At 42.2% G+C, this 26,947-nt stretch overlaps 1 protein-coding gene across 6 annotated transcripts in view; it reads right to left on the bottom strand.

The window, feature by feature from the left end:
* Positions 1-26,947, bottom strand: part of LOC133111320 (NACHT, LRR and PYD domains-containing protein 12-like) — a 212,159-nt gene that overhangs the window by 6,529 nt on the left and 178,683 nt on the right. For all 6 annotated transcript variants that reach the window (XM_061221537.1, XM_061221536.1, XM_061221542.1 and 3 more), the window contains one exon: positions 6,556-6,717. In XM_061221537.1, coding sequence (XP_061077521.1) covers positions 6,556-6,717 — 162 coding nt within the window. The remainder of the gene's footprint in view (positions 1-6,555; positions 6,718-26,947) is intronic.

Below are 26,947 nucleotides of genomic sequence, written 5' to 3'. Positions count from 1 at the left end.
CCTACCATCCGTCTGCACTTCTGCCCCGTTGACAGCTTTCCTGGTTACCGGACTTTTTGCATGGTGTACCGATTTCGAGACTGCCTTCTTCCTCGGTACTGTACTTAGGTTTTGGCTGGATTTACTGTGTATGAACTGTTTTCGACTACGCTCATTGGACAATCCCTTAATAAAGCCCTGACGGGAATTTATCCACATCTTTGTTGTCTGAGTCGTGCATTTTGGGTCTAACCCCCACACACCAGTCTCAGAACAATTTCGCCACGATGGACTGCTGACTCAAAGGCCATGTTCCACACCCTCCAGCAACAAGGCACCATCATGCAGCAACACTCTCAAGAGGTTTGTTGGAGAACCGGAGAGATGCAAGGCGTTCCTGCTCCAGTGTGACTTTGTTTTCTGGCAGCAACCGCAGACCTACAACAGTGACGACCATCGGATCGGCTACGTGATGGGTTTACTCAAGGGGAGAGCTTTGGACTGGGTTACAGCTGTGTGGTCCGGGGGATTGTTCCTTCCCGGTACCCGATCTTCGCTGAAGAGATCCGTAAAGTCTTCCAGCACGCATCCACCGATCAAGAGCTGGTCGATATTAAACGATATTACATTTATTAAATTAATATGATGTTGTTATTGTGGATTATTTTGTGATATTCTGTCTCTCAATGTTAAAATGTAAAATGTAATTCTACACAGTTCCATTCTTTGTAAGTGGGCAAGCCTACAAAATCAGCAAGGGATCAAATAATTATTGCTCCCACTGTAAATGCAAACCATTTACCATGTATGTCTATCCATCACCCACACTACAGTACAGTCAGTCTAAAGTAGCTAGTAAGGCTTCCAACTACCACCCCATGTTATAAAATTAAACAGGCTTATTTAAATTCAGCTATGTCACAATTTTAGAAGCTGAAAGGTATTGAGATGATCATTAAAACACTTATGAATGAGGGCTGTGGTGGTGCAACAGGCTAAGATGCAGCGGTTTGATGCTGTGGTTGCAGTTTGCTGCAGTTGCACACTGGGGACCAGGGTTTGATTCTTGGTCCTGCCAAAAGCCAAGTTTGGCCGGCTCACATGGAGCAGCATAATTGGCTCGCTGCTCCAGGGGGAGGGACTTGGCAGGGTTAGTAGATTGCTGCATAATAAAGCACCTCGGGCGACTCGGAATCACGGTTACCAGCATGTGGCGAGACGGCTTGACGAAGGCGTGTCGCTCTCGTAGGGCCGCTGAGGGACGGGGTGTGGGCGGTGTATCTAATACCAGCTCGAATTAAATTAGACGGGGTACAATTGGCTACCAAATTGGGAGAAAAAAGGTAATGATCCAATTACTCATACAACACTCGAGATTGGAAAAAAGTCAATACCCTTTATGGGTACTGGTCGAAAACGAGTACTCGCATCACCCTATTGCCTATATTGTTATTGTTATCCTCTCCCCATCCCTCCCTACCTCCCTGTGAACTTTAATTGTTGTCTTTGTGATTTACGTAGTGTTTTGGTATTTTTAGTTGGCTAGGTAAGCAGCATTTGGATAGTTAAGTTCACTTTTTTGGTCACTTTTGCTTTGTTGTTTGTTTGTTTATTTGTTGACAAAGAAATACAACCTCGCAGTTTTTAACTGGAATTTACAGAGGAAGAATTGGCTTTCACTGCAGCTTCATTCAGTTGTTTGTTTCAGGGTTTTTTTTCCCTTCAATCTCCCCTTCAGGAGGTCAAATGGATGCTCCGTTGGCCTAAGGTCTGGTGTTTCACTTGGCCAGTCTAAAACCTTCCACTTTGTCTCCCTAATGAAGTCCTTTGTTGTGTTGGCAGTGTGTTTTGGGTCATTGTCTTGCTGCATGATGAAGTTCCCAATTTGTTTGGAGGCATTTCTCCATAAGTTGGTAGACAGAATGTTTTTGTCAACTTCTGAATTCATCCTGCTGCTACAATCATGAGTTACATCATCAATAGTGATTAGAAGATTAGTGAGCCTACTTCAGAAGCAGCCATGCAAGCCCAAGCCATGACACTTCCTCCATCATGCTTCACAGATTAACTTGTATGTTTTGTATCATGAGCAGATCCTTTCTTTCTCCACACTTTAGCCTTTCCATCACTTTGTTAGAGGTTAATCATGGATTTATCAGTCCAAAAAACTTTGTTTCAGAACTTTTGTGGCTTATCTCTGTACTTCTTTGCAAATTGTAATCTCCTTTTCTGATTCGTACTACTTATGACTGGTATGCATCTTGTGGTATAGCCTCTAGATTGCTATAGTCTTGTTCGAATGGTTGATTGAGATACCTTCACCCCTGCCCTGTGGAGATTGTTTGTGATGTGACTGACTGATGTTTTGGGGTTTTCCTTAACAGTTCTCACAATTTTACTGTCATCAACAGCTGTTGTTTTCCTTGGTCAACCTGTTCGATGTCTGTTGCTCAGTATGTCAGCGGTTTCTTTCTTTTTCAGGACATTCCATGTTGTTCTACAGGCTATCCCCAATGCTCGTTCAATGGCTCTGATTGATTTCCCCTCTTTTCTAAGCTTCAAAATGACTTGCTTTTCTCCAAAAGACAGCTCTCTTCATGTCATCATGTTGCCATATTTTTTCTAACACAAATGCATTCTTCACAGGCAATTTTTATGATTTTCAAAATAAATGATTTAGTTGCAGAAATACCCATATATCATGCAAACTTACTTAGTTAGCTTGCTAACAACACAACATTTGCAGTACATTAAGTCACTACTTTTGTCTCACTACTTAAAGCCTGCAAATTCAATGCACAAGGTCATTATCCTTGTAAACTATAAGTATGTTTCAACAAAGGACATGTGTTACGTGTTTAAACTTTTCCTATTTCACAAGCTCCAAACTCACCATCTCCCTTCTCCTCTCGCTAATGCCTCACTCCACTATTTGTGATCACTTCCTGTTTTTACACATTTACTCTAGGTAAGTAAAATAAAACATTAATAATATTAACTTACATATACACTCAGTGAGCTCTTAATTAGGTATTTATTAGACTTTATTAGCCTATCTACTTAAAGTTACGATGCGTTGTGTGTTCAGAGATGCTCTTCTGCATACCACTGTTTGGTTATTTGCGTTACTGTCAACTTCCTGTCAGCTTTGACCTGTCTGGCCATTCTCCTTATGTCTCTCATTAACAAGGCGTTTCTGTCTGCAGAACTGCTGCTCACTGGATTTGTTTTTGTTTTTTTGCACCATTATTTGCAAACTCTATAGAGACTAGTGTGCGTGAAAATCCTTGGAGATCAGCAGTTTCTGAGATACTCAAACCACCCTGTCTGCCACCAACCATGTGAACATTTGATGTGATGTTCATGTGAACATTAACTGAAGCTCCTGACCCATATCTACATGATTGTATGCATTGCACTGCTGCCACACAATTGGCAATTTATCTAATCACATGAATAAGTAAGTGTAAAAAGGTACAAATGTTCCTTATAAAGTGCTCGGTGAGCGTATTTGTTGTTGCTGTGCTATGAAATCCGCTAGCATAGAACTCAGCAGTATACCTGAAATGCTATTCAGCGGGACTTCATTTCCCTATTTAGTACCCACTTTTGTGAATGTGTGCATGAAATAGTCAGTCATGTTTCGTCTGTATAACCGAGCAACGCATATAGTGCAAATGAAATTAGATGATGAGCGTTACTGTGTCGCCTATTGGCATCATAGCCTAGACGTTCTGACTAAATTAAACTTATGATCACCTCGTAACGGGAAGCCTCTCATGTTGCCGTCATGTTGTGTCATCATGTTGTGACTTGTGTACAGCTTTAAATGTCCGAAAAGATGCATGCACACCAACGCAATAGCTCAAGGTGCAGAGTCAAAAGCAGAAACTATGAAAGAATCACACACTTGATTTTTTGCCAAATAAAAAGTCACCAAATGTACTGTTTTATGAATATGTTTTTTTTTTTTTTTTTTTACAGTTAAAAGGTGACATGCCTTTAATTTTGAGTCCAGCATTGTTAGCATGCCACCCGTCTGCTCGCCGTTCTCCCGGCTATTATGTGTTCTGATGGACAGAATTTAGCTGGCGAGCAAGAAGCTAGAATCCTATGCCAGTCAAGATGTCAAGAAAAAAACGAATTGACATATTTACAAAACATCATGAGTGATAAACAATATGATCATTTTCTTGTGATTGTTTTATGATCTGTCCAACTAATGTTAGCGAGGTATGCTGCTTGTCACCATTAGGTTACTGAGAGATATCTTCTTAAAGTGTAGCTAGCAAAGGTTAAGGTTAACTAATGTTAGGTAGCATCATCAGATTCAGAATGCTGTAATGTTAATGTTATCCGATATGCCCTGTTTGAGTAGTTTATCACTGTTTGATAGTGTTTCTGTATGTTGCAGTAACATCAGTGATCAACAAAGTTAGCTACATTTGTATCACGATCATAGACTAATTCATAATGTTAGCTGATAAATGCACACACTTCTATTTTTTGCCAGATCCAAACCAATGCAGCCCCTGGATCAAGGCACAGGGAACAGGTCAGCTTAATTGAAGTGATTAGTTGGACAATGGACAATAAAATAAAGAAGTGTCTTTCAGGATATTGTATAGAGTATATCATAATCACCCCCGTAGCCAGCTATGAGGTTGCTCAGGTCTAGATCTCGGTAATCTTTTAGCTCTCAGGCTGCCATTTTGCATTATATGTGTGTGTGAATGAACAAAATTTGAGAACGAAAGTGTTTTGACATCACTATAAAGCCCCCTGCTGACACATCTAATAGGCTAATTTTAGACCAGAGCCTAGACAGAACAGTCAACAAATCTGAACGAATTCTCTATAGGCCCTATGATCGTATCCATCTGCCAAATAAGACTTATTTCAGCCAATTAGAACTTACTCCTCAGTGATAAGCGACCATGTTTCTGTCACAGCTGACAGTCGGAGAGAAAAGAGCAACGAGAGCCTGCCAGCAGTGAGGAAGATTTCAATGTCTACTAACTAGTGTCCTCTTTTTTCGTGTCTACTAACTAGTGTCCTCTTTTTTAGTGTCTACTAACTAGTGTCCTCTTTTTTAGTGTCTACTAACTAGTGTCCTCTTTTTTAGTGTCTACTAACTAGTGTCCTCTTTTTTCGTGTCTACTAACTAGTGTCCTCTTTTTTCGTGTCTACTAACTAGTGTCCTCTTTTTTAGTGTCTGCTAACTAGTGTCCTCTTTTTAAAACCAAAATATGGTCACCCTAGAAATTACATTTACATATTTACCATGTTCTGTTGAACCGGTCCGTTCACTACCTGTGAGACAACAGTGCTTCCAAATTACATTTTGTATCAGCTAAACTTTAGCTAAAGTAATCTAATGTTAGCTAGCTAGTTAGCTAGGCTTGCTAGCTAAGGCTCACTTTTTTCAAACGCTAAATATAATACTGCATTGTATGGTTTACTAATTGACAAAAAATGATTCAGGAAGAGCCTGCCTAAAAGTTTTAGAAAAACTGTGTTTGCTGATGAAAGAGTGGGAGAGAGAGCAACAGTGAGCCAACTGTCTCTGAAAGCTTTTAAAAAAGCTAGCTTTTAACGTTAACCTCATCAGTAATCACAAGCGCAGCACTGGCTGGTACCGTGCTTCTTTTCAATGTGATTTTACCTCACAGCACTGGCTAGCCTCATAATTCAACAGCTTTGAAAATGAACAGTACCTGTGAAATGTGGCAAAGAGAGTTACTATATGTTGCTATATCAACTAACTAACAGTACTCAAGGTTAGCTAGCTAATATTGGCTAGATAACTTTGGTCATCTCAAGCCACTGTCTTTTGTAACCCATTGTCCAACAGAAACATCTTTGCTCACAAGATTAGCCTCCTGATTTTAAAGGAATGGTTCACAATGAATTAAAAGTGAGTTGATGTGTTTGTTTAGCCGACATTTTTGGTACACAATAGCCTATTAGAATACATTGTTTGCTCTCAAGCAGACTTTATTCCATTGGATCAGTTGATTTCAATGCATTATCATTGCAACATTCTCAGTGTCAATGATGACAGAAGATGTCTGTGCTACATTAATCAGGGGGAGACTGTGCTGGAATATTCATATGCATTGATGGCTCTTCTAGAAGAGACAAAGCGGTGCGATGTAAATTAAACATGGTGTAGTAACGTTGCATTATGGGACCAGTTTGCTGAAAATGTATCTGATATCTCTCTAAGTCAGGAACTGAAGCATGTTATTAGACGTGATGCTAATATTCATTTTCTTGATCTTAGGAGGAAATCTAGTGGGAGGTGGAGCTAGAACAATTGGGGGATTATGTAATCAGGCATGTTGACTCATATGAAGTAGGTGTACAATTAGGTGAGGAGTGCGCCGCTGTTGTTGCCCAACCTAAGTTGCCAGTTATTTTCTTTGAAAAGGCTGCCAGTAATATTGATCTAGGTAGACTAGCTCTGTGAACCCAATATGTGTGTTTGACTTGTGTATGACCTTATTTTTGTTTGACTTACGACTCTCACCTCTCTTGTGTGTGTGAGGTTCAATGTGGAAACTCTGTACTTACAGCAGTGTGAGTGTGTCCGGTTTAGCAGCAGAGAGCGCTCTCAATTGTGAGCCTCCTAGGTCATTTTCTTCCAGGTCCAACTGTCTCAAGTGTGAGGGGTTTGAACGCAGAGCTGACGCCAGAGAATCACAGCCTATCCGTTTGACTCGACAGTCTGACAGCCTGCAGAGAGAAAGACAAACACACCTTACAGCACATTCTAACAGGGCTGTGTGTATTAAACATATAGCAGTGTGCTACACACCTTCCATTTAAACAATAACTCACGACACGCAGTGGTATATTGTAATTTTATCAAAGCTAAGGGGCATTGTTTGGCCCGATTTTCTTCATTTTTAAGAATATATAAATCAAAGGTGTAACATGGTGACTGAATGTGACACTTGCTGGTTGTCTTTAGGCAACAACAAAACAAATGTGCATAATTATTTTATCCATCCATCCATTATCTGAACCCGCTTATCCTGAACAGGGTCGCAGGAGGGCTGGAGCCTATCCCAGCATACATTGGGCGAAAGGCAGGAATACACCCTGGACAGGTCGCCAGTCCATCGCAGGGCACACACACCATTCACTCACACACTCATACCTACGGGCAATTTAGACTCTCCAATCAGCCTAAGCTGCATGTCTTTGGACTGTGGGAGGAAACCGGAGTACCCGGAGGAAACCCACGCAGACATGGGGAGAACATGCAAACTCCGCACAGAGACGCCCCGGCCGACGGGGATTCAAACCCAGGACCTCCTTGCTGTGAGGCGGCAGTGCTACCCACTGCACCATCCGTGCCGCCCATAATTATTTTATTAGTCATTTAAATGTATTTAAAAACATTTTTCTCAGCCTAAATTTCCCACTATAAAAGTTCACCCAAACTATCTGGGCGTGGTCATGAGAACTGTCAATTAGCTATGATTGACAGATGTGCTTCTGCTTTCCACACATTGGGCCTCTTTTATCAAATGTGAGCAGAACGAAATTCACCATAAATCCATCAGAAATGCATTGCCACAAATAATGTAGGATTATCAAAGTTTTCAGATGTCAGTTTTTTCGTAGGAACCGAACAAACTTCATGAGTGGTCTCAGCTGTTCATGTTGTGCGCAGAAAAAGGGAAAACATAGCTATAGGCTATTGCTGTCACTCTCCAGTGGGATTCCAGATAACAATGTCTCCTATGATTTGCCAATACGTTCCTCCAGCCCAATGTATGCTCCCTTAGTGCAGCCTGGAAGGCAGCAGCTGGTCAAAATAATTAACTAATCGCGACGGGTTTAGCATACTAGCTAGCTCAGTAACATAAATACAGATACATTTGATAAAAATACATTAAAGAAAAGCTGCTAGCGAAGTAATAATATGTACACATAATATATGGTTGGTGGAGCTGAAACTGCTGCCTGAAACAGGCTTCACTGTGGGAAGGAAAGTGGCAAATGTGAAACCATATTCATTTTACTTGTTGCATAGTGAGTGTTACTTGAGAAGGTGTTTACAAGAGCTAGGCTATATTGCCAGGCTTTAGTCTTCCAGAGCTCTGACAATTCACTCCTTACACTATGGAAATAAAATACACCAATCAGCCAACCACCTGCTTAAACCAGTTTTTCATGTTTCAATGTTTTAAACTGAATACACTATACATATTTAATTATATGATATGCGTACTTATATAAGCAGATAATTATAAGTGAATTGGATTCAAAAGTTTATTTTTTTGATGAAAATGTAATTGGCTCATTGAGAGGGAGTGGGGATGCATTGTTTTGTTATTTAAAATTCTGGGTACGTACTGGTGTTCACAATGATAACAGAACCTGTAGAATTTTTCATATTTAACAAGAAATAAAGCCGCCGCATCTAATCCTACATCAGTTTCACTCTTCTTCCCTCCTTTGGAATTGTACTGCGTGTGGTGAAACTTATGTCGGAATTGATCCCATGCATTTTTAAATATGGCAGGCCTTAATTTTTTTTTTTATATATAAAAAAGTCTACAGGTTCTGTTAAGATAGACATCATTGTGAACGGCCTGTTGACGGCTGATCAATTCTCATCATAAATTATCATTGAAGCCCTCAAACACCTGTCTGCCAAATCAGAAACACTCTTCAGGAGGCAGGCAGGAATGAAACTGCATGATGGCAAGAGCAAACTTTGGAGGCTAAATCGAACTATGTACTCCAGTTTTATAAAAGTTTTATAATTGTAATCAAACAGTGTGCTTAACGGGCAGATTTTCAGAAAGGGTATTTTCACCATGTTCTTTTCACCTTGACAGAACTTTTTAAACATGCTCTGTAATTTTTGGGAAAGACATTATATTTCTGTGATCCACAATGTTATATTGGTAAACAATAATATTGCGTGTTGGATGTTTTGTTGTGATTTGTTGTCTTTGACTTCAGTATAAAAGGGAAACAATTTCCTGAATAGAAATACAAACACATTATTTTAGTCCTAATGTCACTATTGCAGGACATTACATTACATGTCATTTGGCAGATGCTTTTATCCAAAGCAACTTACAGTTGATTAGACTAAGCAGGAGACAATCCTCCCCTGGAGCAATTGCAGGGTTAAAGGCCTTACTCAAGGGCCCAACAGCTGTGCGGGTCTTATTTTGGCTATACAGGGAATCAAACCACCAACCTTGCAAGTCCCAGGCATGTGCCTTAACCACTACACTACAGAACTACTGACGGTGCCGACGCATTGACAGTATATGAAAATAATAACATTCTAAGGGATTGCCAACATGGTTTTCGTAAGGGTAGGTGATGCCTGATAAACAATTTTTGTCCTTCAGCAGCCTGAGGACAAAATGAGGAAAACTGGTGACTGTGCCATGCTCTGACATTTGTATCATTTTAATCAACTTTATATACAGTGATTCCAAAGCATTTCATATCTTTGTTTTCAGCACAAACTTAGCTACAATATTATGGCAACAGTAATTAGGTCAGAATAAGGTTTAGAATCCTGGTTACGCCACTACACATCACGTATGTATTATTCTGAGATGCAATGGTTAGAGTGTGGAGATTTACAAACGCACATATTGCTAAATATTGAAACGAAGCCTAAGAAGTTTCAGTAGACACGGAATAAATGCACTTACTCATGATGTCTAATCATCTGTGCCATTTTCCGTAATGAAACGTGTTCCGTGATGAAAAATGTTTACCTCAAAAGAAGTAAATAGCTTATGTTTCTGTAGGTAAATAGCCTATGTTTCAATTTGAATGAGATGGGCTTGAATTCACGCAACGCGAAACTCACATATTAATGAGTAAAGATAAAAAAATCGCAGTGGTCTTATTCATCTAATTTAACACATTTTAAAACTATTAATATTATGTGTGAATAGGTGCTTTGCAAAGTCAAGATTTTAAAGTTTCTGTCAGTATGTTTATTGCATCTGTATGGTAAAATCTCACCAAATAGAAAGGAAAGTTGAACTGATGTTGTTGGTGTCGCCGGCAACACCGCCAACCCCAGATGTTTAAATGTCTTTTGGCAAACTCCAAGCAGGCTGTCATATGGCTTCATTCTAGCCACTCTACCATAAAGGCCAGATTGATGGAGTGCTGCTGTCCTTCCGGCAGGTTCTTTCATCTCTGCAGAGGACTTCCAAAGCTCTGTTAGAGTGACTGTTGGGTTACTCAGTTTGGCTAGACAGCCAATTCTAGGAAGAGTCCTGGTGGTTCCACAATTATTGAGGCCGCTCTGCTCACGGGAACACTCAAAGCTTAAGACATTTTTTTATACCCTTGCCCTGATCGATGCCTCACCACAATTTTATTGTGGAATCTTTGTTGAAAATCACAAAGGTGATTGCATGAATGAGTGACAAACAGTTGATTAGACTAAGGAGGAGACAATCCTCCCCTGGAGCAATGCAGGGTTAAGGGCCTTGCTCAAGGGTCCAACGGCTGTGCGGATCTTATTGTGGCTAAGGGATCGAACCACTGACCTTGCGGGTCCCAGTCATGTACCATAACCACTACGCTACAGGCCACCCTGTATTGTACTGTGCAAAGGGTTTGCGCAGGTGTGAAAAAATGCTGTAAAGTAAGAATGCTTTCAAAAATAGAAATATTAATAGTTTATTTTTACCTATTAACAAAATGAGTGAATAGAAGAAAAATCTAATCAGTATTTGGTGTGACCACCCTTTGCCTTCAAACCAGCATCAATTCTTCTCGGTACACTTGCACAAAGTCAGGGATTTTGTAGGCAGGTGTGTGATTAACTAAAATCAATACCAAATAAATTAAATAAAATTATACCAGAGCTAATGATCATCAACTTAATATGTAGGTTGAAACACAATCATTAACTGAAACAGAAACAGCTGTGTAGGAGGGTTAAAACTGGGTGGGGAACAGCCAAACTCTGCTACCGAGGTGAGGTTGGTAAAGACAGTTTAATGTCAGAAGTCATACACCATGGCAAGACTGAGCACAGCAACAAGACGGCAACAAGGTAGTTATACTGCATCAGCAAGGTCTCTCCCAGGCAGAAATTTCAAGGCAGACAGGGGTTTCCAGATGTGCTGTCCAAGCTCTGTTGAAGAAGCATAAAGAAACGGGCAACATTGAGGACCGTAGATGCAGTGGTCGGCCAAGGAAACTTAGTGCAGCAGATGAAAGACGCATTATGCTTACTTCCCTTCACAATCGGAAGATATCCAGCAGTGCCATCAGCTCAGAATTGGCAGAAACCAGTGGGGCCCAGGTACACCCATCTACTGTGCAGAGAATTCTGGTCAGAAGTGGTCTTCATGGAAGAATTGTGGCCAACAAGCCATACCGCCGACAAAGGCCAAGCGACTCAACTATGCACGGAAACACAGGAACTGGGGTGCAGAAAAATGGCAGCAGGTTCTCTGGACTGATGAGTCAAAAACAAAAACTGAAATATTTGGCTGTAGCAGAAGGCAGTTTGTTTGCCGAAGGGCTGGAGAGCGGTACAAGATTGAGTGTCTGCAGGCAACAGTGAAGCATGGTGGAGGTTCCTTGCAAGTTTGGGGCTGCATTTCTGCGAATGGAGTTGGGGATTTGGTCAGAATTAATGGTCTCCTCAATGCTGAGAAGGGCAGGCAGATACTTATCGATCATGCAATACCATCAGGGAGGCATCTGATTGGCTGCAAATTTATTCTGCAGCAGGACAACGACCCCAAACATACAGCCAATGTCATGAAGAACTATCTTCAGCGTAAAGAAGAACAAGGAGTCCTGGAAGTGATGGTATGGCCCCCACTGAGCCCTGATCTCAAAATCATCAAGTCTGTCTGGGATTACATGAAGAGACAGAAGCATTTGAGGCTGCCTAAATCCACAGAAGAACTGTGTGTCACGTTTCAGGTCTGTCTCGCCATGTTTTATGTTTATTCATGTTGTCTTAGTCACGTAGTGTCTTCATGTATTATGTTAGTCTAGGTTCGTCATGTTGTTTAGTTATGTTTCATTACGATTTATTTTCTTGTCATGTTTAGTTATGTTTTCGTACGATTACATTCCTGGTTATGTTTAGTGGTTATCGTCTTAGTTTCGCGTTGTGTCATGTTTTGATTTATGTTTATTGTTACGTTAACTGGTCGTTGTTATGCATACACTTTTACATGTTTTTCCGCAAACCTTGCGTTCCGCCTTTTCTCTCTCTCTCTCTCTCTCTCTCTCGTTCTGTCCTTCACTCCCCTAATGTTTCTATTTGTCTATTTACTAAAACTACTAACGCTAGATCAGGATTGGGTAGAAACTAACAAGACTAATCATGTGTTCATGTTACCTTACGTTTCTCGTGCATGTCATTTACTAATTTACTAATGCTAGGGCAGGATAGGTTTATTACTAACGATTACTAATCTCCTTGTTAAACTTGTCATCCATCGCACCTGTTTTCCATTTCCTTGCTACGCTCTAACTAATTGTCTACACCTGCATTTATAGCCCAGTCGCGCAACTGTTCACTGCGAAATTGTCTGCCTCTGTTTTTTCACGCAACTCTTGAGCATTATTTACTGTTTGATTACACGTTACGATCCACGCCTGTTTACTGACCATCGATTATTGATTTCTGTTTTGTGACCTTCGTTTTGTTTCTCGACTACGTCCCCGCCTACCATTTTTGTACTTTTGCCCCGCTGATTGTTTCATGGTTTCGACTCCCGCTTCGCCCACGACTACGCCTCTGCCTGCCGTCCGCCTGTTCATCTGCCCCGCTGACAGCTCTCCTGCTACCGGACCTCCCCGCACGCCTACCGACTACGAGATTGCCTCTTCCCTCGGCACCGTGCTTTTTGTTTGTTTTGTATTTGTTTGGCTGGATCTTCGTGTATGGACTTTGCTTGTATTGACTACGCTCCTGGGACTCGTCCCGAATAAAGCCCTAACGGGACTTTATTTTACTATTGTTTCTGAGTCGTGCATTTTGGGTCCAACCCCCACGCACCCGTCTCACTGTGGCTAGTTCTCCAAGATGTTTGGAACAACCTACCTGCCGAGTTCCTTCAAAAACTGTGTGCAAGTATACCTAGAAGAATTGATGCTGTTTTGAAGGCAAAGGGTGGTCACACCAAATATTGATTTGATTTAGATTTGTATTCTGTTCATTCACTTCTTCTGTTCATGCATTTTGTTAATTGATAAAAATAAACTATTAACATTTCTATTTTTGAAAGTATTCTTATTTTACAGCATTTTTTCACACCTGCCTAAAATTATGGAATAGCACAAGGATTGGCATTCAGACCTCTGATTTTCTCCTTCTTAACTCTGGTAAAACCGAATTACTGGTTGTTGGCCCAAAGTCCATTGGAAACAAAATGACTGACATTATATTACAGTTTGATGGTGTTTTGAAACGTATATAAGAAAACTCTTCTAGGTTTGCTGTCTTTTGCAATTAACAAAATGTTGTCAGCACATAATGCCGAAAAGTTACTCCACTCTTTTGTTACAATCAGATTGGATTATTGTAACGCCCTTTTGTCAGGATGTGCGAATACCTCCTTGAAGTCCCTACTGCTTGTTTAAAATGCAGCTGCTCATATTCTAACTAGAACAAGACACATTGAACACAATACCCCAGTATTAGCATCTCTCCGTTGGCGACCTATTACATTTCATATTGATTTCAAAGTACTCCGTCTCACATTTAAGGCTTTACATGGGCTTGCCCCTCCCTATCTTTTTTTTTTATCATGTTTTTTTTATCATGTAAATTTTCTTGAACACATTCAAAACAATACAACAGGAAATCCCTCAACCCACCCAAATCCCTCCCTCCCCTCCCAAGCCCACATCAATCAACAAGAAATAAATAAACAATATGAGAAATAATAAGAAGAATAAAAAATAAAAAAAATAAACGAATTAAATAAAATAAATATTTAAATAAATAAATATCAACCGCAACCGGGCGTGATCTCGAAGAGGCTGCCAGATCTTATCAAACTTGGGGCTGGTTCCGTGTAAGAAATGTCAAATTATTTCAAATAAAGGGTATCTTTGACCCATTGTGAATGGGATGGGGGATGGGCCCCTTCCAACGCATCAGGATGGCCCGCCTAGCTAGCAGTTTAAAGAAGGCCACAAAACCAACAAAGTGGGAAGAGAGACAGTGACCCATGGGCAAGACACCAAATAAGCTAATCAGAGGTGAAGGGCGAATGTCGACCGAGGTAATAGTTGAGATTGAATCAAAAACAGATTTCCAGAATTGAGAAAATGAGGGGCAAGTCCAAAACAGGTGGGCAAGGGTAGCTGGTCCCTGATGACATCTTTCACAATTTGGGTTGGTACCAGGGTAAATACGAGCGAGTTTGCTCCTAGACCAGTGGACTCTGTGAACCACTCTGTTTCAAAACTGACTGCCATACCTCTGTTGTGATCTCAACACCGAGATCTACGGCCCAAGCAGCCCGCGTCGCTTCTGAAGCAAAGGGTGAGGTTACATGGAGAGTGTTGTACAGTTTCGAGATAGCACCCTTAGCACAGGGATTTATATTCAGAATGGTGTCAATCATGGTGGGGGAGCCGGGGAAGTGTGTACGGACAAACTCTCGGATCTGCAAGTACCTGTGGAAATAGGGCCTTGGTCAGTTCAACTGGTCAAAGGACACAAATGTTCCATTAACGTAGAGATGCTGCACAGAGATAATCCCATAATCCCTTTAGCCCAGGTCGCAAACGCCCCGTCCATTATAGAGGGAGGGAAGAAGCGATTGAAGTTCACAGGGGAGAAGAGGGGTGTCGACTGTGAGCCCAGATGGCGTCGGAGCTGGGTCCAGATCCTAAGAGAGTTCTTAACTATGATGTTGCTGGAGTAACTAAATGGTGACCTTGTCAGGGGGAAACATAAAAGATATCTTAGAGAAGCAGAGCCGCATGAGGCCTCCTCAATCTGCAGCCATGCTGGAGAGTGGCGGCCAGTGCTACACCAATGCAAAATGGATCGAAGGTTTGCGGTCCAGTAGTAAAACAAGAAATTGGGACACGCTAAACCACCCATCTCTTTGGGCTTCTGTAGAGTGCATTTGCGAATTCGGGGTGAACAGACCCGAATATTTTTTTGGTTACTCTCACACCTAGATATTTAAAGTGTTCCTGGGATGTCTTAAAGGGCAATTTTGAAAGGGGGTAGGCTACAGCTGCAGCATTAATGGGCATGAGTTCGCTTTTGTTAAAGTTCAACTTATAGCCCGAAATCCGACCAAATTCCCCTAACAAGGCCAACACTGGAGGAATAGATCTGTCTGGGTTGGATATATACAGCAGGAGGTCGTCAGCGTACAGGGCCAGCTTGTTCTCAAGACCTCCCCTTGAGATGCCCGTCACCTGGTTAGCCCTAAGGGCGATTGCTAGGGGTTCGATAGCAATGGCGAACAGCAACTGCAATAGGGGACAGCCCTGCCAAGTCCCCCGTTCAATTAGCAAGTAATCAGAGTAATTGTTATTCATGCGGACGCAAGAGAGTGGGGATGTATATAAAAGTTGGATCCATGAAATAATATTATTGCCAAACCCAAATCTTTTTAGTGTATAAAACAAATAGGGCCATTCCACCCGGTCAAATGCCTTCTCGGCATCCATTGAGATAACCAGTTCCGGGGTGACGGAGGACTGGGAGGAGTATAGTATATTGAGTAGCCGCCTAATGTTGTGGAAAGAGTGCCTATCCTTAACGAAACCAGTTTGGTCTGTGGAGATAATATTTGGCAGAATAGACTTTAACCGTTTCGCCAGCATATTGGCCAGAAGCTTAACGTCCGCACAAAGTAACAAGATAGGGCGAAAACTGCTACAGGAGAGGGGATCTTTATCCCTTTTCAGAATGAGAGAAATGATCGCCTGGCATAGTATGACAGAGAGACTCATTGAACATGCTTAGTATCATAGGGCATAATTTGTCAGCAAATGTGTTTAGAAATTCAGAGGGAAAGCCATCCGGGCCTGGGCTCTTCCCGTTCTGCATGGACATTAAAGCACTTTCACCCACTGTGACAGGGCAACCCTCTCCCACTGTGACAGGGCAATCCTCTCCCACTGTGACAGGGCAATCCTCTCCCACTGTGACAGGGCAACCCTCTCCCACTGTGACAGGGCAATCCTCTCCCACTGTGACAGGGCAATCCTCTCCCACTGTGACAGGGCAACCCTCTCCCACTGTGACAGGGCAATCCTCTCCCACTGTGACAGGGCAATCCTCTCCCACTGTGACAGGGCAATCCTCTCCCACTGTGACAGGGCAATCCTCTCCCACTGTGACAGGGCAACCCTCTCCCACTGTGACAGGGCAACCCTCTCCCACTGTGACAGGGCAATCCTCTCCCACTGTGACAGGGCAATCTAACCTAGCTGCCTCTACCACTGTGACAGGGCAATCTAACCTAGATGCCTCTCCCACTGTGACAGGGCAATCTAACCTAGCTGCCTCTCCCACTGTGACAGGGCAATCTAACCTAGATGCCTCTCCCACTGTGACAGGGCAATCCTCTCCCACTGTGACAGGGCAATCAAACCTAGATGCCTCTCCCACTGTGACAGGGCAATCCTCTCCCACAGTTTCAGAGTCAATAGAGGGAATATTCAGGGACCCAAAGAAGTTGTCAAGGTGCATTTCGTCTGGTAAACATTCAGAAGAGTATAACAAGGCATAAAAGTCCTTGAACTGTTTATTAATGGTTTGAGGGTCCATAGTTACACCGTCGCCGGTGTTTATTTGAGTTATGTGTCTTGATGAGGAGGCTTGTCGAATTTGATGGGCGAGTAATTTGCTTGGCTTGTCTCCAAATTCATAATAATTATGACGCGTTCTTAACAGTGCCTCTGTAGCCTCGTTAGCAGGCAGTATGTCTAATTCAGCCTTTTTTATTAGTAGTTCTTTAGACAGGTCTACATCAGGTGCACACTGCAACTGTAGCTCCGACAGTTCCCTGGAGAGACGGATATGCCCCTCATTGGCAACCTTTCTCTGGTAGGCTGAAAAAGATATCATTTCTCCACGTAGGTAGGCCTTACATGCCTCTCAGGTCACTGCCGCGGACACAGCCGGGTCAACATTTGTGGAAATAAAAAGGTCAATGCAATTACCAATTGTTTTGATAAAATCAGGGTTGGTTAGTAGTGTCCGATTAAAGCGCCAGGGGGATCGCGACAGTGATCTACCGGGAAGGGAAACATCGACCATAACTGTTGCGTGGTCAGAGATTACTATGGGGCTATATGAACATGAACTGACAGAGGACAGCAGTTTATTATCAACAAGGAATCGGTCTATTCAGGAGAAGGTTCTATGGACATGAGAAAAAAAAGAAAACTGGAGTTTGGGTAAAAAAAACGCCAGACGTCAGAGATTGCATACTGCTCCATAAACGATCTGATGACTTTAGATGATTTAGAAAGGGGGGAGGGTCTATTTGATGAGCGGTCGAGTAAGGGGTGCAGCCAGTAGTTAAAATCACCCCCCAGAACCAACTGGGAGGAGTTTAGGTTGGGGAGGGAGGTGGGTTAAGGTGGGTTTCTTGTAAAAAGGCAATCTTGGTGTTTAGGCTATTCAGATGTTGCAGAATCTGGTTGCATTTGACAGGTGACTTCAGCCCATTAACATTCCAAGTTGTGAACCTCAAGACACCTTGGCCACCAAGGGATTATAGCCCAACATAAGATGTCATCCAGGGAGCAGGCCTGCCCCCATGACCAGCATCCTCCATAGGCCATCCAAAACAATGGACCATGTGGTATCTGACCAAGTTAGGTGTGGTAAATCTGACAAAATAAGACGTAGTAATCAAAAACATAAAACCCCATAAGTAAAAACAGAACAACATAATAAAAAAACTAAAAAAACTATACAACTATAGCCAAGTTGTTGCTAATACGAAACACACGCAACAAACAGCACACTAGCATCTTGCTACTTCCTTATTTCTTTCCACTCACTCCCACTTACTTACAATTACCAGGAATTGTAAATTGAACCTTTTTGTTAAAAACCTCAAATGAGAGAAAAAGAGAAGACAACTGCAGTTTTACGTTAAAAAAAAACAGCTATCCAGGGCCCTTAGGATCCCACTTAACGTAACGAGAAAAGTCAATATAATCAGGATGCTCAGCTTATGGATCTGTGGCCGGGCTCTGCAAACCCCGGACAAACTCATCAGCCACTGTCGCAGTCGGTAGCCACTTCTTATACGTAGCCTAGCCGGGAAGATCAGCGCTGGCCTGTAGTCACGCCAATACAAAACTGCCAGAGCTCCATGAAACTCTGAGCGCAGCTTCTGTACCGCAGGACTGTAATCTTCGTAAAAGCGGATCTTATGACCGTTGTAAACAAACTTCCCATGTTTGCGAGCTTCACATATTACCAGTTCCTTCGCTTGGAAACGGTGAAAACAGAGAATGACGGGTCTCGGCCGGCTCCCCTGGGCAGGCTTTGGAGCTAAGCTCTGGTGTGCACCGTCTAATTGGGGGGGAGCTGGGAATACTTCAGACCCAAAGATGTCCACCAGGAAACGGGGGAAGAATTTGGTCGGTCGGGGGCCCTCGGATGATTCAGGTAGACCAACAATGTGGATGCTGCCCCTCCCTATCTTAAGGACCTCCTTCACCCTTACACTCCTCCACAAGCCGTTTGTTCCCAAAGTGCTGGACCCCCTCTCCTGTGGAACGGTTCACCCAATGAAATTCACAGCGCAGACTCTCTCTTTAATCTTGGCTGAAATCTTACCTATACAGCAAATCCTTTAGTTGAGGGACACAGCTTGGTGTTGGCATGGACCATAGATACAGGGGCAGCCTGTAGCCAAGTGGCTAAGGTCCATGACTAGGATCCAGAAGGTTGGTGGTTCAATCTCTGGTGTAGCCACATAAGATCCGTGGAGCTGTTGGGCCCATGAGGGCCCTTAACCCTGCATTGCTCCAAGGGGGATTGTCGCCTGCTTGGTCTAATCAACTGTAAGTCGCTTTGGATAAAAGTGTCACCTAAATAACTGTAATGTAATGTAATAGAGTCTCTGGTGGACTAAGTGACCATTGCTGTCACTATATCATGGCATGGACTGTCTGTGTTGAGTGGATGTAGCCGTGGTCTGGTATTGATCACCTTAGGGCCGCCCTCATGGTTTCCTTATAGCGCACAGGCACCTCTTCCCCCCCTCTTCTGCTTTCCTTCTTCTCTTTTCCAACTTGCCACTTTTACCATGCACTAATCACTGTTTTGTTTCTGCCTTCCTCCCACTGCTCCGGCCCAAACTGGACATTCCTGGATAATCATCTATATTTGTCATATGCATTATTATTTGTATAATTACTGATTTCATTTATTAATTTAATTTATGTACTACATATTACATATAACACCACTGTTAATCTCATTGTTTGCCCAGTGCAGGCCAGAAGCAGATGGGCTCCCCCTCTGAGCTCGGTTCTGCTCAAGGTTTCTTCCTGTTTGTCAGGGGGTTTTTCCTAGACTCTGAGGGGGGGGCTCAGGCCTAGCTTCTTTGTGAAGCTGCTTTGTGACAATCTTGTGTTGTAAAAGCACTTTATAAATGCATGAATGTCTAGAATTGTTTTGGGACAAGCCAGCTTCATTCGATGCTCATTTTAAGCTAAGTAACTTGTGTGTGTGTTTGAGGTGTGGTGACTGTAATGGCAGTAGAGATGGTGGTGGCAGGGTGAGGGGGCCCTATGACCTTAGTCACCAAGGGGCCCATGTATTGCAGGGGACAAGCATGGCATGTAATGCATGTGTTGGAAGCTCCGTTCTACAGGGACCCCATATATTTTCATTGCCATACGCAAAAGTAGGTTAAAAAAATGTTCCATTTTGCTAAACAATGTAAGCAAAGGTATGAATTCCCTGTGTTCTTCATTTAAGGAAATGAGAAAGGTTGCAAGTCTGTTAGACAGTGTATAGTTATGAAAAATGGGAGTGGCTAAAGGCCACTTGCAGATGGTTTGTGTATGTTTCTTGACTTTTTCCCAAATTGTGTAAAGATACAGGATTATGGGCCCGGACCACAATTTAGCTTGTCACAGAGAAAAAGCTCAGTGGATTTCATCATGAAGTCTGTGGAGATTTCCCAGGCTTTCTTCAACAGATCACCAGGAGACTGACACATTGGGACCTAGTGTCTTACTTAATAAGTATATAAGAATAAGTATATAAGTAATAAGAATAATGAAAAAAGTTATTTCGCCAACCATTATATATATGTTTATTTTTTGTGTGTGTGTTAGTATAAAAGAACACATTTGATATTTCCAAATAATAATTTTCCAAAAGATTTCATTTTATAGAGGCATTTTTGTATTTAATTTAAAAAAAATAACATATTACTGTAAGCAATTGACTACTTTTCACATACAAACTTGATCAAGGCTGTCTGAGATCAGAAGCAAGGAGCCAACCAAAGTCTGCAGAAGAACTGTGGCAAGTTCTCCAACATGCTTGGAACAACCTCCCTGCTGATTGTCTTAGCCAAACCTGTCCTGCAGTTCTGTATCTCAGAGAAATGATGCAGTTTTAACACCGAAGGGTGGTCCCAAAAAATATTGATTTGATTCAGTTTTTAACTATTCTGCCAAATTACTAAAACGTAATGTAAAATGTATAGCATGTTTACTTAGGACCTTTCATTATTTTTGAAAGAATCTTATCTGTACAGAATGTTATACAGGTGCCTAAGACTTTTTCACAGTACTGTATGTCAGCCCAGGGCGCCATACAAGCGAGAACCACCACCGTTCTTTTGATAAGGCCATTAAATAGGCTAATTCCACATCATGACATATGGTGATAGGCTATCAAACGAGGATTGTTACTCAATTCAAAAACTTGTGCACTTGATTCATTAATCTATTAATCATTTTCGGAAATTATTTTTATATCATGCAGGTGTCTCTGCATCATTTTACGGTACTGGGCACACCAAAGAAGTGCAGTTTCAAAATTCTCATTATCCCTTTGCAAACTGAAGAACTGTTGTGAATTGAGAAAACAAAATGTGTAAGGAATCCCCATATAATTGCGTAATTTGCAGGGGGAACAAATGATGAAAGAGCAAATAATTTTATAAAGTTCATACAAAATTTAGAGGCAAAAGTGAAAATTACTCACACCCCCCAAAAAATTGCTCACAAAAAGTGACTGTTGTAGGTGGGGCTTGGTTACTGGAAAGGAGGTACCGAGGAACTGTGAGTGAGCTGTGGTCGAGCCAGAGGGAGCTGAAAGCAGGAGAGCTGCAAAGCTGCTAGAGTGTTGACATTACTATTCCAGCGTTCTGTTTCTTAGTTTGCTTTATTCACTGGTGCTTCATCAAGCTGATCATGCCTCCCAATTTTCTGCTTTAATGATGGACAGGTACATGGCACGGTTAAAAGGCACCCAAGAAGAGCATCAGCAACAGTAGAGAACCGCATCTCAATGCCACAATAGTTGTACAACTGTACATCAACAAACATTGATACTATATATTTCTTCTACGTTCCAGCAGAAAAAGTTCATAGGGATAATAACCAGAAGTCAATGTCTTCACAAATTTGTTCCAGCAAGCACTGAGGAACTACTCATGTTCAGAATTTCTTTCATTTCTGTGTCTAAAAGTTAATCTTCTGGTCTGTTGGGCAATAACTTAAACAAATGTAGAAACCAGACACAAGGAATTCCAGGAGCACTCAGCAATACCTTGCTTGAATAAAATTGATACCAGTAATTCATATTAATTACAACATGAGGTTTATAAACTGATCAGATTCTGGAATGTTTCTGTGGAATGTGTGTCTGTGGAGAGTTATATCATAAAGAGTTCAAACAAAATTTTGTTTTATTCATGTTCTCCAAACATGCGAGATGAGATGGCATGCATTCCGAAAAACAAATTGCTGATATTGACTCAATTACAGCCTTGCAGACAACTTGGCAATCTGTGATGGACAGGAATCGGCTTTTAGAAGACTTAAAGGCAGAAAAACAGTACCCTCCACAATGTTTGGAACATTTATTTATTTCAGGGAACCAAAAATAAATAATAATAACAAATTGTTGCAAGAGGAACACATTAAGTTACATTGCCAAAGGTTTATTTTTTATTTTTCAGTTATTTTATTCAGTTTTTGGGGAAAAGCAAATGCAATGAAGAAAGGTTGATCTTGTGATGTTGATGGACTGCTCAGAAATGTTAGATAAGATTGTGACTCCCCTGGACCATACGTTGAAACATTCTGACACTACGTATTACAAAACAATGTCAGCTTGGGGAGAGAAAAAAACCCAATGTGTGGCCAGATAAGACTGGAACATTTAAACCTGGTTGCTTGGAGAGCGCTGAGAAAAGAACCCAGATTGGGGGAAGAAAAATTAGATAAAAATGTAACAACAACATTTTAATCAATGGAAATGTGAGTCGCAGAGACATCAGAACAAGAGCTCCCCCTGCTGGAGGAATGTACCCTGACATTGAGAAAGTCCAAATGATGGTAAATCAAGTAAATCAATCTGACTCTGGATTACAGATGGAAGGAGACCTGCAGGTGGAAGGACGACTCAGTGTGAAGGGATTTATCAAGCCAGCTGAGCACCTCCTGTTCTCCACCCAGAGGGACACCAGCTGCCCTTCCAGAATTCAACACCTGTTGAGGACCCGGCCCTAGGCCCCCCTGATGAGAGATTGACGGGGGATGGGTTAGGCAGGAATGCATTGTTAACCCCTCGCTCACGCCATTGAGGTGGTAGCAAGAACGCCCGTAAGAGGAAAAATATGCGGTTCAGAGATAAGGAGCAGCCCTACTTGTCAGCGGAGGAGTCTGAAGTCGGGGGACTTAGATTTAGGGTTTTAGAGTTCTGACTGAGGCCATGCATAGAATGAGTTCCAGCATGACCTTGGAGGAGATTCAACATGCTGAGCGAGCAGTCGGGGAATACCCCAACCCTACAGGGGAGGAGCACAATGCCTGGCTAAAGCAAAAAGATAAGGAAAACAGAAGGGATGTCAATACCGAAAGAAGATTAAGAGGCTTTAAGGGCCTTCCTGATTATAATCTGATAATTTATTAGATAGATTCAAAGGACTGACTGTAGAGGAGTTGGGGGATGATTTACACTCAGCTATTAGCTGGATGTCCTTTGTAGATCCCTTAAGGTGCCACAAAAAAGGGCACCTGAAGAGTGTATTGAGATGGTGGCAGGCACTAACTTCGGGCTTGCATGAGGTCAAAGTGTGGAGAAAGTCAAGGAGAAACTATGAAATTGAGACAGACACCAGTGATGAATAGGTTCCTTAAAAAAATACAAAAGAGCTAGTGTTTTTCCACTCGTATACTGAGATGGTGTCAACTCCCAACTGGAGGGGCACATGAGATAAAGTATTGGGGAAACTTCCTTTGAGGTATGAGAAAATGACAGTGAGACAAACAATAGTGATGAATATGATCATTAAAAAAGTTGCATAAGAGATAAATGTCTTCCCACTCGGTATACTGGGGACCTTTCTTATCAAAAAAAGGTACACTTTTATACAAACTAAGGATATATAAGGAGTGAGCTTTTAGACATTAAAAAAGCAGGAAAAAAGAAGGAGAAGAAAGAAAAAAAGCAATTTTCCTTCAGAAGATATCTATGGGCTGTTGAAGAGAGAGCAACACAGGACAGCTGTAGTCAAGCTGGAGTGGCGCGCTCCCTCTGCGCGCCACTCCAGGATATGGATATGGGGAACGAAGTAATGTACACGGTGTAGACTCAGCCCAAGAGTTGTGGCAACAGGACTGATGTCGAAAGAGCAACGCAGAACAACTATAATCAAGCTTGAGTGGTAATTATAATCTATATTACTTGTAGAAGTAGGAAAAGTAGCACATAGAAGTTCAACTTTATAAGTTTCCTTTTATTTTTATGTCTTTTATTTCTCATTAAGATACTATATAAGGTAGAAAAATGTAGAGAAGTTTTTAGAGTTTAGATAAACATAATATTCTAGGAATAGTTTCTTTTAAACGTCCAGAAGGGGGAGCTATAGGATAAGGCTAAGGCCAAAGAGGATGGGTATTTGAGGGGTGTACCTTGAATTTTATCTTGGTGGAAAGGTAAATTAGAAAGAGCTAAAGGGGTATATGTAACTTGCATGTGATTAGCAAACTGAAAGATGATGTATAACCTGTCAGCTGTATAACTCTATTCTTTTGATTGATTATAATAAAGTATATCTTACTATAATCATATGTGATAAAGGTTCTTTTAGAGGAATATAGTGAATACAGGAAATCGTATACCAGATTTGCATCGCACCCTTCACTTCGAGACTGGGCTGGATGTTCAGTAGAACTTACCAGGGCGCCAGGACGTTCGGAGTACTTAAAGGAAAAGAGAGTTCGTCCCCGAGACACCTCCTGGTGAGGTACTGCTCGTGGGAACGTGAGGTCTGAGCTCGGCAAGGGGTCCGTGGCTCACGACACACCCCTCGATGCAAAGCGTCTGTTCATTGCAGAGTGATGACCTACATGACAGCCAGCTGTTTGGAGGAGGATCCACAGCCCAACTGGAAAAGAGACTTATTCTATTGTACCAGACCCACCTTTTCCCCTCCATACTCACAACAATACTCACCAACATCCAAACTTCAACAACCCATTACACTGTGATAGACAACAAGATCTCTCCGTCCAATGGGACCACACTCATTCAGTGTGTAGATGATCTCCTACTCTGCAGCCCATCCAAAGAAGCATGCGAGCAAGACAGCAGAGCACTCCTTACATGTGTCACATGCTGTGGACTCCATGCTGTCCAGAGAAAAATCTGCCCTAACCCACCAAAGAGGTTCTGGCTACAAAGTTTTGTTGACCCAGACACACATCACAATCACTCGCTGCCAGGTTGTCAACCCAGCGACTTTCATGACCACTCCCCTCAATGGAGAACCACACAACTGCACAGCCACAGTTGAAGAGGACTCAAGTCCTAGACTTGATCTGTTTACAAACCTCCACACTACCCCAGACATGACTTTGTTTGTTGGCAGCTCATCATTTATTGACCCTGACGGCTGTAGGAAATCAGGATTTGCCATTGTCACTCAACACTCCCCTTTCACTTACCACACTGTAATGGATACAGCTCTTGCTCCAGGAACTATTGCCCAGCAGGCAGAGATAGTAGCACTGGCTAGAGCCTGGCAGTTGGCAGAAAGGAAGTCTGTCAACATCTATAGTGACTCTGCCTATGCTTGCGGGGTAGTACATTCTTGGGTGGTACATTCTTGGCACTTCGTGGTTTTTAACAGCATGTAAACCGGCAATAAAACCACCATCAAAGCTAGCCGTGATCAAATGTGTAGCACACACACTAAAAAAAAGACCCTGTTTCCCAGGGCAACGCGCACGCGGATGCTGCAGCTAAAAGAGCTGCTGACCTACCATCTTGGCCTGCTAATCAGGCCCCTCTAATCGAAATACAGGAATTTACTTTGCAAGATCTTCTGGAGGTTCAGCAGTCTACCTCCACAACTGATCAAGAACTCTGGAGGTTGCTCCTGTAGGGGAAAATTCACAGAACGAAAGATCTCCCTCCTAAAAGCACGATAACCAATCACAAGTCAAAATCAGACTCCGCCTTAGTGAGCAGGCTGGTTCCTCCAAAACTCTCGACGATGTGTGCTAAAAGTTTATCAATATATCTGTATTAAAGTATGATATGTACCCTGTATAGTTTCAAACTGATTAACTGCTAAATTGTGCTAGGATTACACAGTGAGCCCAGCCAGCTGGCAGGGGGGGGCGTCTTGAACTGTGTAGACCAAACTGTCAAGGACACGGGCAGAGCAAGATATGACTGTACAGCTGATTTCTCCGGGACTCTCAATGTTTTATGCCAGAAGTGTATCTATTTGACCTAGAACATTAATTATAGCTGAGCTTATGAAAACGCAAGAAACCACAGTGAAAACTGTCGAAATGAGAGCAAAGAATGCTACGTACATTTACTCCCTTAGAAGAGAATAATTAATTAAATATTTAGTATGTCTGTAGATTAGAAAAGTATATTAGAAGTGAATATTAATGAAATGTTTGGTTTGTCTGTATATTTTCAATGATTACTGCTGCTTAGTTCGTCTTATAAAAGTGAAAGATACAGAGTGACGTGTATGGATGACGTGTTAGAGGGAGGGCATCCAGAACTTTATGAGGTCTGGTAGTTTGCCAAGAGCAGGTGCGGGGTGAAGTGAGGACACGTAGTTGGCAGAATGCCCTGAACTTTGTACAGAGTTGGCAGAGCATAAGGACCGTTGGCAATTTGCCACAATGACGTTGTGGGAGGAACGTTGGGAGGAGTTACGATAAGAAAAGTGTGGGTGATTTGCCAGAATGAGGTTTGAGGAGGAGTTGTAGGTGGAGTAACTGTGTATAAAATGGGTGTACAAATGCCAGTCGGGGTTCAGTTCTGGAGAGCTGATCCGGCTTTATGCACGTGTGCTAATAAAGTCTGATTTTCCTGAAGATCTTGCTGCCTGGTGTCGTCTTTTCCCTCGCGAAGATGTTTTTCGACAAATTGAAGATTTGGACTCTGTCGTTTCCTAGACACTACACTCCAAGGATCCTGTCACTGACATTTGGCGGCAGAACTCCAGGGGTCAAAGTTGTTGCCCCAAACATTCTGTTGCAACTCCGGTGTTGCAGCTCATGGTGTGTGCCACTCTGCAAGGGGGGTGATGATCCGAAACATTAATTTTTTTTGTTTTTCTTCAAATTTAACCGCAACAGTTACCAATTGGATTTCACAGGAAGCATGCCCCCTGCCCAAGGCCCATTCACCCATCTAGTGATGGATTACATGCCCACAGTCTGCCGGCATACGCGAGAGATGCAACGGCATTCTCAAAAATAAAATTAT

Source organism: Conger conger, chromosome 15, assembly GCF_963514075.1.
Source record: "Conger conger chromosome 15, fConCon1.1, whole genome shotgun sequence".
Lineage (NCBI taxonomy): Eukaryota > Metazoa > Chordata > Actinopteri > Anguilliformes > Congridae > Conger > Conger conger.
Note: the sequence above shows the minus strand (reverse complement) of the source record. Positions and strands in the feature narration are given on the sequence as shown.